The sequence below is a fragment of the Ostrea edulis genome, chromosome 4 (assembly GCF_947568905.1).
Source record: "Ostrea edulis chromosome 4, xbOstEdul1.1, whole genome shotgun sequence".
Lineage (NCBI taxonomy): Eukaryota > Metazoa > Mollusca > Bivalvia > Ostreida > Ostreidae > Ostrea > Ostrea edulis.
Window position 1 is genome coordinate 33204990 of NC_079167.1, and position 13365 is coordinate 33218354.

At 34.4% G+C, this 13365-nt stretch overlaps 1 protein-coding gene across 1 annotated transcript in view; it reads left to right on the forward strand.

Moving 5' to 3' along the window:
• LOC125668966 (uncharacterized) overlaps window positions 1-13365 on the forward strand; it is a 90710-nt gene that overhangs the window by 26518 nt on the left and 50827 nt on the right. Inside the window, exons 15-28 of the mRNA XM_056161356.1 lie at window positions 562-612; window positions 734-812; window positions 1072-1185; window positions 1573-1642; window positions 3870-3898; window positions 5265-5390; window positions 5504-5588; window positions 6257-6356; window positions 7435-7499; window positions 7627-7691; window positions 8075-8338; window positions 11505-11616; window positions 11727-11786; window positions 12628-12731. Coding sequence (XP_056017331.1) covers window positions 562-612; window positions 734-812; window positions 1072-1185; window positions 1573-1642; window positions 3870-3898; window positions 5265-5390; window positions 5504-5588; window positions 6257-6356; window positions 7435-7499; window positions 7627-7691; window positions 8075-8338; window positions 11505-11616; window positions 11727-11786; window positions 12628-12731 — 1324 coding nt within the window. The remainder of the gene's footprint in view (window positions 1-561; window positions 613-733; window positions 813-1071; window positions 1186-1572; window positions 1643-3869; window positions 3899-5264; window positions 5391-5503; window positions 5589-6256; window positions 6357-7434; window positions 7500-7626; window positions 7692-8074; window positions 8339-11504; window positions 11617-11726; window positions 11787-12627; window positions 12732-13365) is intronic.

A 13365-nucleotide genomic window follows, 5' to 3' on the forward strand; every position in this document is an offset into this window, starting at 1 on the left:
AAGATAAGATAAATGGAATATCAAGATAGGATAAATGGAATATCAAGATAGGATGAATGGAATATCAACCTGAAGATAGGATAAATGGAATATCAAGATAAGATTTATAAATGAAATATCAAGATAGAATAAATGGAATATATCAAGATAGGTGAAATGGAATATCAAGATAAGATAAATGGAATATCAAGATAAGATAAATGGAATATCAAGATAGAATAAATGGAATATCAAGATAGGATAAATGGAATATCAAGATAGGATTTATAATTGGAATATCAAGATAGGTTAAATGGAATAACAAGATAGAATAAATGGAATATCAAGATAAGATAAATGGAATATCAAGATAAGAGGTAAATGGAATAGGACAGTAAAATGGAATACCAAGGAATGCTAAGATAAATGGAATGGGTCACTAAATAGCATGCCAAGGTAAGGTAAATGGAATATCAAGATAAGGCAGATGGAATGTCAAGGTACAATCTGCCATCTGTGCTACAGCTCATTTGATCTCCAGTGTTGATATTTCCATGTAGGGTGTACATTGTTTTATTTCAGACAATACCTGTGTATCAGGAAGGCGACATTTTTGAGCCCAATGCTATTGATGTAAGTATGAATTTTGCAGAGTAATTCTGTCTTCTAAGTTGTTGCATTATGTAATGAGTGAAGAGGAAAATTCTAGCTTCACTTTGAATGATTTTAAAAAGCCTTGTGAAATTTTCTGCAGATGCTGTTCAGTGAAACCTCTCCACCTCCATTACTGACCGAAGCTGACCTCATTTCATTGATGGAAAAACACGGAATAGGTTTATACTGAATTACTGAATCTAAATTATGCTTTCAAAAAAGTTATTACATTTGTATATAAAAATTTTGGGTTTTTTTTGTAGTTTTTGAAGTACAATGCACGGTTATATATTTCTATTTATACAGATAATGATTCTGTAATTACTGCCAATGACTATTATATTTTCTAATTCTTACTGATAATAAATTTTTTTTTAAAGTGCTGGCAATGACTTTTATATTTTGCAGCTGGTAAATCTTTTGTGTGTGAATTTTCAGGAACAGATGCAACTCATGCAGAGCACATAGAGAAAATTAAAACTCGAATGTATGTAGGAGTAAACAACGACAATCGCTTTGTCCCCGGTCAGCTGGGGATGGGATTAGTTGAAGGTAGGAGTATAGAGATAGTCATTGTTAGTTGAATGGACTCTTACTTGATTATGACATGGCCTGGAGGCTTTGAATCTTTTTTGAGCACATTTTCATATTCAAAACTCTGCTCTAAATCATACTCGTACTCAAAAGTGAAAGTTATAAAATGTTTATAAAATCATTCTCACACTCAAATGAAGTACATGTTCAAAATTTTTTAGTATGTTTCGAAACTTGCTCAGAGTTATTCTCAAAACAAACATGACTGAGTTTGAATATGAGCACGGTAAAAGTTTTATAACCTCCAGGCCTGGTTATATTTGCAGGTTATGATGCCATGGGTTATGAAATGTCCAAGCCTTACCTGTAGATTTGTACCTGAATATTACCTGGTTATTTTTACAGGCTATGATGCCATGGGTTATGAAATGTCCAAACCTCAACTGCGTGCTGAGCTAGAGGCAGATCTCAAAAGGTTAGTGTGGAAACATTTTCTATAGCTTAGCAAAGACATACAGGGACCAGGGCATGGAATTAGCATACCGTATATACTCGCCTATAAGTCGGTCCGCTTATAAGTCGGTTGTATTTTTTAAGGTTATTTTGTAGGAATTTGCCATTGACCCGCTTATAAGTCGGTACAAATTTTTGTTGAATCAGTTGACAATTTCAAGTCAATGCTCTAGTGTTTTTACCTATGTTTCAAAAAATATTTTGAGAAATTAATAATTACGAGGTGCTCAATATCCAAGCCATATCTGTTTGGGGTTTAAACGCAACCCTTGATCTATTATGGGCAATGATCCCTTGTTTACCTAAGCAATTATGGTCTCCTAATTACCAGTACCTGACACCGTGTTTACTTGGTGGCACGCGCCTCACAAAAACTGTTATTGTGGGATTCCGGTATAATTCATTGTATCAACAATAGAGATTTTAAGAGTCAAGAATGATGATCTAAATTATCTGTTAACAATATTCAATCTTTTATGAAATATATTTCAGCCGGTATACATATGAATATTTCGATATTAAATTGGGTTCATAATTTAATTTTTACCGATAAACGATAGATTAGTTGAATTGAAAATATTAGTTACTGGTATGTAAATAATTTTTAACTAGATAAAAATATGTAAATACTTGTACGTTACACATAATTTTAAAATACATAAACAATACAATATGTCTAGTATTTTTGAACAATAATCATTTGTGTGGTAGTCCATGATAATCATCGGAGTTGTTTAAAAAACACTACATTACACCACCCAGAAAAATACCAATCTTCTTAGGACGCTCCTATAAGTTGGACATAGAGTTTTGGACCAAAAATTGACTCCCAAAAATCCAATCTGATTAAAACCAGATCCTGAGATCCGCTCACTTAGATCGCTACACTAGGATCTGACGTAACCCCATATAGGGTCACGTCTGCATGACCTTTCGTTAAGCCAATCAAATTGACCCTGTCGATTTATACCAATGATAATTTTTCTCCCATGAACCTTTGCATCATGATGCAATAAAAATGGCTGCGCGTTTGACAGACGACTGCACACCTGTCAAAACATGCGATTTAAACAATGTCTGTTATTCTCTGCAGGTTTTCTTTCATTCAAACGCTAAAAAATCCCGAAGGAGTTCACAATTCAAGGAAAATGGCTGCGATTGTTTGGTTTGAAAGAAAACATATCGCAGCTAGATGCGACGTCACAATGCACCATTTATGTCGACTGGCGTTATATTCCTTGCGTTATTTAAGTAGACCATCTTGAAAACTATTCAAATCGTACCCATCCCTATTCATACATAAATCGAAATTCACAATTAATTTAATTTGGGTATATTTCATATCGTACGTTGTGTTGTTTGTATGAATGGAATAGATTAGGCATTATTGCGAAAGTTTAAAATTCGTTGTGCGATAATATACAATTTTACAGTGTGGAATAAACTTCGTGGGAGAGAGATTATAGCAATTTGTTTACGAATTGCCAGGAACCGCCTAAATAGCCATCATTGTCTGTATGGTGCAATCTGACTGGCTGATAGTTCTAATGAATATTCCAAGTAAAAGGTCATGCGGACATGACCCTATATGGGGTTACGTCAGATCCTAGTGTAGCGATCTAAGTGAGCGGATCTCAGGATCTGGTTTTAATCAGATTGCCCAAAAATCCGACTTATAGCGAGTATATATGGTATGCCAGTCAGTCCGTGACTGGTGAAAAGTCTGGCGGACTGATTGATATTTGTTTTAGTCAGTCTGACAGGACTGGTCAATTTTCTAAAATGTCATTTTGAAAACTTGCTTGTGCTATCTTAAACATGCCTTTGGCATTCCTCTGTAGACATCTGACAGACCTGATTAGTGTTGCAATATTGTCCGAGGCATATCGAGTTAAATCCCACTTTAATTAAATAACATTAACAAAATATGTTTAATTATTTCTGGAAAACCCTGGTAGACTAGTAAATTTTTCTGCGGACTTGTTGAAATTATACCTTATCAGTCCAGCTGGACTGGTGACATGAAGAGTTAGTTTCAAGCCCTGGGGACAGACGTGTTACAGACAGAAAAAAAGACTGAAGAAACAGATGGATACCATCTAACATCAAAACAAAATATACTTACTTAAATATAAAACTGCCAATGTCATGTCAACATTGATGAATTAATGTATTCATCTTTATTCCAGGATTTGTGATGGAAAGAAGGACAAAAACTGTAAGATATAAAAGGATTATGTTTAATTAATTTCTAATTTCAATCACATCAGCTGTTTACAATTATTTCTTTAGAAATATTACAGCACAGGTGTGCTCTCTCATCTCAATAATACACTAAAACTGGTCAAATCCAGATCTTCTCAATGATACAGTAAAACTGTTCAAATTCAGATCTCCTTTATGATAAAGTAAAATTGCAAAGCATTTCAATCCCGAAAATTTTTAAAATTATCTTTGTAGCTAAATAAATAGTGTGCATTTTGGATCTTGTCTGTTCTGTACATCGACTGTGATGTAAAGATTAAAAATCAATTAAATCGATATCATTTTCTAAATTTGATTTTTTTTATGTTGCTGTTATGGTTAAATCAAATTTGTTGAACTTACGAAAATGTCTATTTCAACACACGAATTTCTTCTCTGCCATTATGCCAAGATAAACAAAAAAATCACCAAGGCAGAACTCAGCAAAAAATATGGGATCAAAGCCACTACTGTCAATTATATTCCTAAAAGACTAGAATTGGAAATTGTAGAAATCAGTGGATTAGGTGACAAATAACAATTATTTACAAGTGGTTCTAATAAGCACTGTTTAATGATGCAGTCTTTAGATGGTTCAAACAAGAGCTAATAACATTCCTATAAATAGCCATATACTTCTAAGAAAAAAGCATTAGATTTTGCAGCTCAACTTGGTTTTCCAGATTTCAAGGCTACTATCAGAAGATAGACAATTTTTAAATCATGATTCAACATAATAGTCATTTTCACATTTATGATGAAAATTTTGAGTTTTAAGAATTTTGAAAGATTTGGAAAAAAAACCTATTCTGTTATATTTGAATTAACAATCCATCTTGGCTGACATACTATATTTTTCACAGGAATTAATGAAATGAAAATTCTGGGCTATTCTTCTTAAACTATGTCAGAACTGTAACAAAGTGTGCATAGAAAAATTGACTGAAAACGTTAGTACAATGTAAATTAATGATCAAAGCCTTATGCCAGCAGTTCTTGTATTGAAGATTCAGAGTTGTATTCTAAACAAGGACATAATGTGTAACCAAAATTTAATGTTCACATTTGCAATATTTTATAGCAGAAAATAAATGAAATGTTTGTAAAAAAAAAAATAAAAAAAAAAATAAAAAAAAATTAATAGATAAACTGCTTGCCCCCTTACCAATGAGAGGGGGGTGGGGGGTGTAACAGGATTGTAATCACCACACACACCCTTTGGTTGAATATTTTTTGGTGATTCATTTGATATCTTGAAACAATTTTAAGTAACTATATAGATTTCATCATATGTCTCTGAGAAGTTAAGTGCAACATGTTTATTACAATGTTTTTGTCAGTGGTGCTGTCCCAGCAGGTGGAGAAGTACAAGGAAGTGTTTAAGGTGGCCTGTCAGCAGGCCCTGAAGATTGACCAAGCACTGTCCCAGTACCTGGGAGAGGCCAGGGATCTCCCTGTCGAGGACGGTCAGTATCGTACATAAACTAAACAGGTCTTGTTGACTTCCTAGTTTTACTGAATTTCTGGAGTAAAACACCGAGTTTGTCTGTTTACGAGACCTTTGTTCTGAATGTTTTAGCTCTGGAACGCCTTGCTGCAGTTCCGGTTAAGAAATGTCCAAATTGTGGAATGGATATGGCTTTAAAGACAAGAAAGACTGGCGGGTAAGGATATGTTCTTATTTTTTTTAATATATAATTTATTCAGTTTTTGTCACATACATACATATACTACCCTCTCACACTGATTCATTCATTCTTTAATAGAATTATCAAATCTGTGGATACTTGCTGTACAAAAAACAACAAAAACAACAAAAAATAAACACAAGTGAAAAGTATCTAATAAAAAACTAATCAGTAAAAAAAAAAGGTTATATTCTTAATTATGCTGTGTACTGTAATGTTATTTGACCTTGTTCTAAAGATTACCATGTGCTGTATTGTTATGAAAATTTGACCTTGACCTGTGAACTCTATTGTGTTAAATCTAGGATCTAGAGAGGGCACACATATCATATGTTCAAAAGGGCACTTTTCGTTGCGGCAAGACAATTTCGGGGCACTTTCATTGTATCATACTATGATAGTAATAGAATAATCATTTAGCCTCTTTAAAAGTTAATATACCTGCTGCCTTGATTTTAAAGTTTTCAATCAACCTTGTGAAAGAAAGAACAATTGTTTATATTAACAAATATTTTAAAAAATTTATAGAGAAAAAAGGGCATGGTGCAATGAAAAAGGGCATGGCGTGGTGCCTTACTAGTTTGCTTTAGATTTAACACTATAAATTGATCACACACTGCTGTACAATGTAGATTTCATCACAGGTTTTACATTGGTTGCCTTGGATTTCCATCCTGTCGTTCAGCTATTTGGTTACCCGACTTTGTTCTGGATGCCAGTGTCAGTGATGTTAAATGTGAAGATGTGAGTCGATGGCTATTTTTGTTAACATGCTCAAAAATATTCGTGTTTTATGACTGGAATGAAAGATTCTGTCTGTTGCAAAAGAATGTAAATTGAGCAGACTCTAGGGCTGTTCCAGTAAAACATATATGGGACGGGGGGAAGGCACTTGAAAATTAGGGTGACCACCTATAGAAGTGATTTTGGTACACTCCTTCCTATCCACCTATAGAGGCAAATAATGAAGCTTTATAGGCACTTATAAAAGCAAATTGATTTATTCGAAAAGTAGAATTTAAAATATTCCCAAATAATTTTTTTTTTCCATCATTCAGCTCAAAATATTTTTTTATTTTGATATCAACTTTATTTCAGTATTCAATACATGCAATTCCCTTTCAAGCATAATTTACAGAATGCCAAGATTGCCTCTGTCAATCGTGTGTTCCTGATTATTTTCTCACAGATTACCCTGGTATATGGTTTGGTAAAATAACCCCATGAAAGCAATTTTTGTGCAAAAGTCACCCACCGTAAATATCCCATCAATGTGAACCACCCATAGATTTTTAAAAAAAAAAAATATGCCTTCCCCTGGTGGTACCTCATGTTTAAATGCAACAGCCCTGTGGGCATTCACATGTCACAATACATGAGCTGTTGATGTGGGCATTCACATGTCACAACACATAAGCTGTTGATGTGGGCATTCACATGTCACAATACATAAGCTGTTGATGTGGGCATTCACATGTCACAATACATAAGCTGTTGGTGGGGGCATTCATATGTCACATCACATAAGCTGTTGGTGGGGGCATTCATATGTCACATCACATAAGCTGTTGGTGGGGGCATTCATATGTCACATCACATAAGCTGTTGGTGGGGGCATTCATATGTCACATCACATCTTTTACATACTCCTCTTAAAACTGGAATGCATGTAATGCCCAGATAATGGAAGTCTCTAATGCCCAAAGTTTGTTATATGTGTCACAGCATATTCACTGTATAGCGTATATTCAACATCGTCTATTTATAGTAACATTCTATCCTGCTTCATTTCTGTGTGCTACATGTATTTAACACCTTCCAGTGTCAAGCCCAGCTGATGAACTTCAGATTTAAGATGGGATCTGTACCTCCAATGCTTCCTTTAGAGTGAGTTTCATGTGCAGTTTGTCTAAATAACGAGTTTGATAGATTTGAACGGTACTTAAACTTTACCCTGTGAGAGATTGACACATTTGGAGAAAATTGTGCTGAAGCTGTGTTTGCTGTTTTGTAGATACACAGGATGTGTTGCTGGATGTGATGACTTACTCTCGGAATCTCTACAAATTAACAAATCAGGTAAATGGAGGAGTTACTGGTTGTGATAATGTACTTTGTGGATAGCCATGAATTAAGAAACCGGATATAACTGACTGTTGCAAAAGTTTTTGTTCTTCAAAGTTTCAGTAACCCTAAATTGAAACTATGGGAAGGGGGCGGATGTTTATTGTTTTTAGACTGTTTGTCAGCAGCTTTGACCCCAATCAAAATATTTAACAAGATGGATACTAGATACTTGATGAACTGAAATGTCAAGGTCAAAGCTATTTGACTAATAGTGGTCAAGGTGAAATTTGACCCTTCTTTCAAGCATAGTGTTTCACAAACATGTCTTGTTATATGAATTTGTAGGTAGAGGAATTGTAAAGTAGATCCACTGCTAATGGAATGTTTTCTTTTAGCCCCCCTCTCTAGTCAGAGACCACCACAGCAAATGGCAGGAAGTCAGAGACTACCACAGCAAGCGGCTACAAGTCAGAACAGACAAGATCAGAGGTCATCGTGGTCAGATGCCCAGGATTCTCAGCGAGTGCCTCTGATGACTGTCCAGCCATTCAACAGACAGACAAACCATCAAGACAGTGGACATAGTGGACAGGACATTGTGTGTAACTGTGGGACAAATGCAATCCTCCTTACGGTCAAAAAGGAGGGGCCAAATCAAGGTAAAAACAACAGGAGGGGCCTAATGTAGGTAAAAACAACAGGAGGGGTCTAATGTAGGTAAAAACAACAGGAGGGGTCTAATGTATGTCAAACAGTGGGAGGGGCTTAATCAAGGTAAAGAAACCAACAGGAGGCATATTATGTAGGTTAAAAACAATGGTAGGGGTCTAATCAAGGTAAAAACAAGAATACAAGGGCCCTGATCTAGGTAAAACAACAACAGGAGGGGCCTAATCAAGGTAAAACATAAAAGGCCGGCAATTGGGTATAAAAGCAGCCAATCAGTGAAAATGGTGGAATATATGAATTTTCTGGTCACATTCAGATTGCAGCACTTATTTTGCAAATATAAAGATTAAGCTGTTGTACTGAAATTTTAAAATGGGTATGCTTGTTCCCCTCATAACTGTGCATATATTGGCCATATCTATTTAAGATATAAATTCTCATGAAGTTTTAATTTTGGCCTAAAAAATCTGAAGCAGGGCTAAATTTGTATTTCAAACTAGAGATTGGCAGTTTGTGGGTGTGATTATCTTTTGTTATTGTTTACACCAGATGTTGACTCACATATTGCATGAGCATGCTTATCTAGTTCTAGAAATGAGGGATATATTGCACCAAAGGAAACCTGTAATCAAATCACTGTATAACATGGAAAAAAAGTACTTACTCATATATCATTGGTAAATCCAGATTTTATTTTTTAATTATATATAATCACATTCCTTTAAAAAAATTGGTTAACTTTATAAAAATAACTCATTATGACTGTTCAGTCTGATCACTGTTTCAGAGTTTTGCTGGATTGCTGGTACCTTTTCTCGAATAATGTCAAGCATGATGTTTGTCTGATTAAGCAACAATCTCCTAGGCCAGTTGTGTAACTCCCATTGTCTCTCCCTAATGATGACAAATTTCCAATTGATCAACCATCACTCTAAAATTACTCTCAACCTGCATGGACTCTTTCGTGTGAACATTACAATGTCAAAAGAGACAATCACAAATAGTAGGTCTCCAAATATCATATAAATGGACAAAGTGTTTCTTAATAATCCTTCAATGCATATGTCCGCCATTCCACAGCTACAATTCCCCCCCCCCCCCCCCAAATTCTTCTCATAATTGAAAGGTACCAAGAGGAAAATCATAAGTATTAGTATATCATATATACCAATATTTGTGTATATTATCAAAAAACTACATGTTTTAAAAGACATGGATAAAACAATGATGAATTCATTTTGTAGTTCCTAGGGTGAAGTTTTGTTAAAGTAAAAACATATCCTTTCAGTGCCTCACAGATCCAGCAGAGTGGTAGAAAAATGGGGAAAACTTAATAGTTTATTTTGATAAATCATGCCAGTCTCCCTGTTCAAACTATCGTCTGCTACAGAGCACGTGTAGAGACAAGCATCAGACTGCTGCTTATTCTGATAACACTGCTAAGCCCTGCCCTCTTGCCATATATGCTTAATTGCTGCAGGGGTGTAAATTTTTCTAGGTTACTCCTGGCCTTTAACAAGGGGCCCTAATTAAAATATAAACAACAGGAGGAATCTAATCAACCTATAAACCACTACAGAAAAACTATTTAGAGTCATGATACAATTTATCAGGACCCTGCCATATGGCAGTTACCCTATAGTAATCACTCTGTCCATCCGTCCATCCATCTGTCTGGCAGCACTTTCTATGGTACACAATAACCTGAAGTTTTCTTGTGAAGATTTTTATAAATTTTATACATGATATTTGGATTAGGAAGAGAAAGACCATTTTAATTTTCAGATTTATTGGTTTTTGTTGTTACGGAGTTATGGGACTTAGTATTTTCATTGCAGGGCCCTTTCTGACTTGTCATTTTTCTAGTTTATGATGTCAGTTTTCTAGCTTATGACAGTAGTTTATGTTGTCAGTTTTCTAGTTTATGACATTAGCTTATATTGTCAGATTTCTAGTTTATGACAGCAGTTTATGTTGTCAGTTTTCTAGTTTATGACAATAGTTTATATTGTCAGATTTCTAGTTTATGACAGTAATTTATATTGTCAGATTTCTAGTTTATGACAGTAATTTATATTGTCAGATTTCTAGTTTATGACAGTAGTTTATGTTGTCAGTTTTCTAGTTTATGACAGTAGTTTATGTTGTCAGTTTTCTAGTTTATAACAGTAATTTATATTGTCAGATTTCTAGTTTATGACAGTAATTTATATTGTCAGATTTCTAGTTTATGACAGTAGTTTATGTTGTCAGATTTCTAGTTTATGACAGTAGTTTATATTGTCAGATTTCTAGTTTATGACAGTAGTTTATGTTGTCAGATTTCTAGTTTATAACAGTAATTTATATTGTCAGATTTCTAGTTTATGACAGTAATTTATGTTGTCAGATTTCTAGTTTATGACAGTAGTTTATGTTGTCAGATTTCTAGTTTATGACAGTAATTTATATTGTCAGATTTCTAGTTTATGACAGTAATTTATATTGTCAGATTTCTAGTTTATGACAGTAATTTATATTGTCAGATTTCTAGTTTATGACAGTGATTTATATTGTCAGATTTCTAGTTTATGACTAATTTATATTGTCAGATTTTTAGTTTATGACAGTAATTTATATTGTCAGATTTCTAGTTTATGACAGTAATTTATGTTGTCAGATTTCTAGTTTATGACTAATTTATATTGTCAGATTTTTAGTTTATGACAGTAATTTATATTGTTTGATTTCTAGTTTATGACAGTAATTTATGTTGTCAGATTTCTAGTTTATGACAGTGAAATAAATTCTTGACATTGGTGTTAGTTATTTATATTGTCAGTCTCAATGTATGTATTGATTTAGTCCTAGAATTTAAACAAAATGTTGACCTTTCGTTATGTTAACAATTTGTTATGTTGACCTTTGCTCTGCTGACCTTTTATGTTGACCTTTATGTTGACCTTTTGTTATGTTACACATTTTGTTTGTACATGTATTTAAAATTCCCACTATTACTAGTACTGTCTTAAAATTCTTCTGTCAAAGAAATTTTTTAGCATACCATTTTAGACCCTTGATTGTTTAGAAAACCATGACAGTTTGTGGAGGATTGCATACAACATATCCAATTTAATTTACTGGTGACAGATTTGAGAAATAGTTTTTGATTTGTAGGGAGGCAGTTCTACAAGTGTGGGAGCTCAGGCTGTAACTTCTTCCTGTGGGCCGATGAATCTCAGAATCAGCTTACAACCAACAACCGCAGACCCCCAGGGGGTGGGGGAGGGTAAGGCCAGAATAAATGCTCTGGATTTAAAGTTCATTCACATGTTTTAGGGAATAATTTTGAGAGCATATATGCATGTAAAATTAAAGACTGGCTTTGATGTTTTGTAGGTTCAATAATCAAAATTCAGACATGGAATTGAACTGCAACTGTGGAGCTCCTGCTAAGCTGTAAGTTATTTTTAGCAGAAAGGACTAAATTTTGTCTTTGATAAGGGCTCTATTTACTCACCCATATCAATATTTGTTTTAAAAGTGTATTTTGTGCAAGAATCTGAATTCAAGCTGGTTGTTATTTTCAATTTGATCAAAATGATGTTGAACAAATATGTTTTCCTGCCATTTTCGATATTTTGATGTAAAATGGCTATTTTTGCATGCAGTTTTTCTTCTAGAAAACATCAAGTGCAGACTTTGACAAACTTTATATTTAAACCACGATCTATTCAGTTCACATATATGATAGAAAAACTTTATATTTACACCAAAGATTGATCTATTCAGTACACATAATAATAGTACCATATTTATATAGCACCCTTTTCATACACTATGTACGCTCAAATATATGATAGAAAAACTTTGCTTCTCCAAAGCTGCGTCCTGTATTTTCTAAAAGAAAAAAGTTCATAAAAATTAGCGTTTTATATGTAAATGAACTTGATAAGAATTGAAAAATTGCATCACTTTATATGTTATGTAATCTATGTGACTAGTTAAAGACAAATGATGTGAAACTACATCCATGTGACTGTAAATAAAGACAAATGATGTGAAACAGCATTGGATATGATCTCTTTATGAAATAAAAGATTTAGTCTTTATTGTTTTACATGATGAATAAATATCTAATATTAGACATGCTTCACTGTACACATACGGGGTCGGAGGGATTTTCCTGTGAAGGTGGGGGTGAGACGTCTTTTATTGTCAGTTTAGGCTGTAAGAGAACCGGGGTCGGAGGGATTTTCCTGTGAAGGTGGGGGTGAGACATCTTTTATTGTCGTTTTAGGCTGAGAGTGACCAGAGACGGTCCCAACAAAGATCGAGAGTTTTACTCGTGTTCCAAACCAAGAGGACAAGGCTGCGATTTCTTCCAGTGGGCAGATGTTTCAGGTATATTTCATGATAGTAATATTGATAGAAATTGACATTACAACTTCTTTAACTACAATTATAAAAATTGGGTTCCATATGAAATCTCAAATACCATTTGAGGGCACCAAGTCATATTAGCAGCAAAAGAATCTCTAGGACTAAAGGATAACTGTCATTGGTTCAAAGGTCACTAGGTCAAGAAATAGTCCCTGGATATCTGAAGTTTTGTTCTGAGCTTAATTATGAACTTCTTGACCCCTGTGGGGGCCTCCATGGCCGAGTGGTTAGAGCATCGTGCTCAAAATCACATGGCCTCTCACCTCTGTCGGCGCGGGTTCGAATCCCACTCGCGCTGGTAGGTGAGAAAATTTCCCAGTTTACTTTCAAAAGGTCGGTGGTCTCTTCCCAGGTACATTGTACCGGGGTTCTCTCTTCCACCAATAAAAATTGGGCGCCACCAGATAACTGAAAAATTGTTGGATGTGCGCAGTAAACATCAATCAATGAAGACCCCCATTTGTTTTTTAGGTCCAAAGGTCGTGTTCACACATTGTATTTTAAATATGATATAGGCTTTAGTTATGAACCTCTATTTAACTAAAACATTACCCTGTTGTTTTTGGTCAAAGGTCAAGGTCACCAATTTAATAGC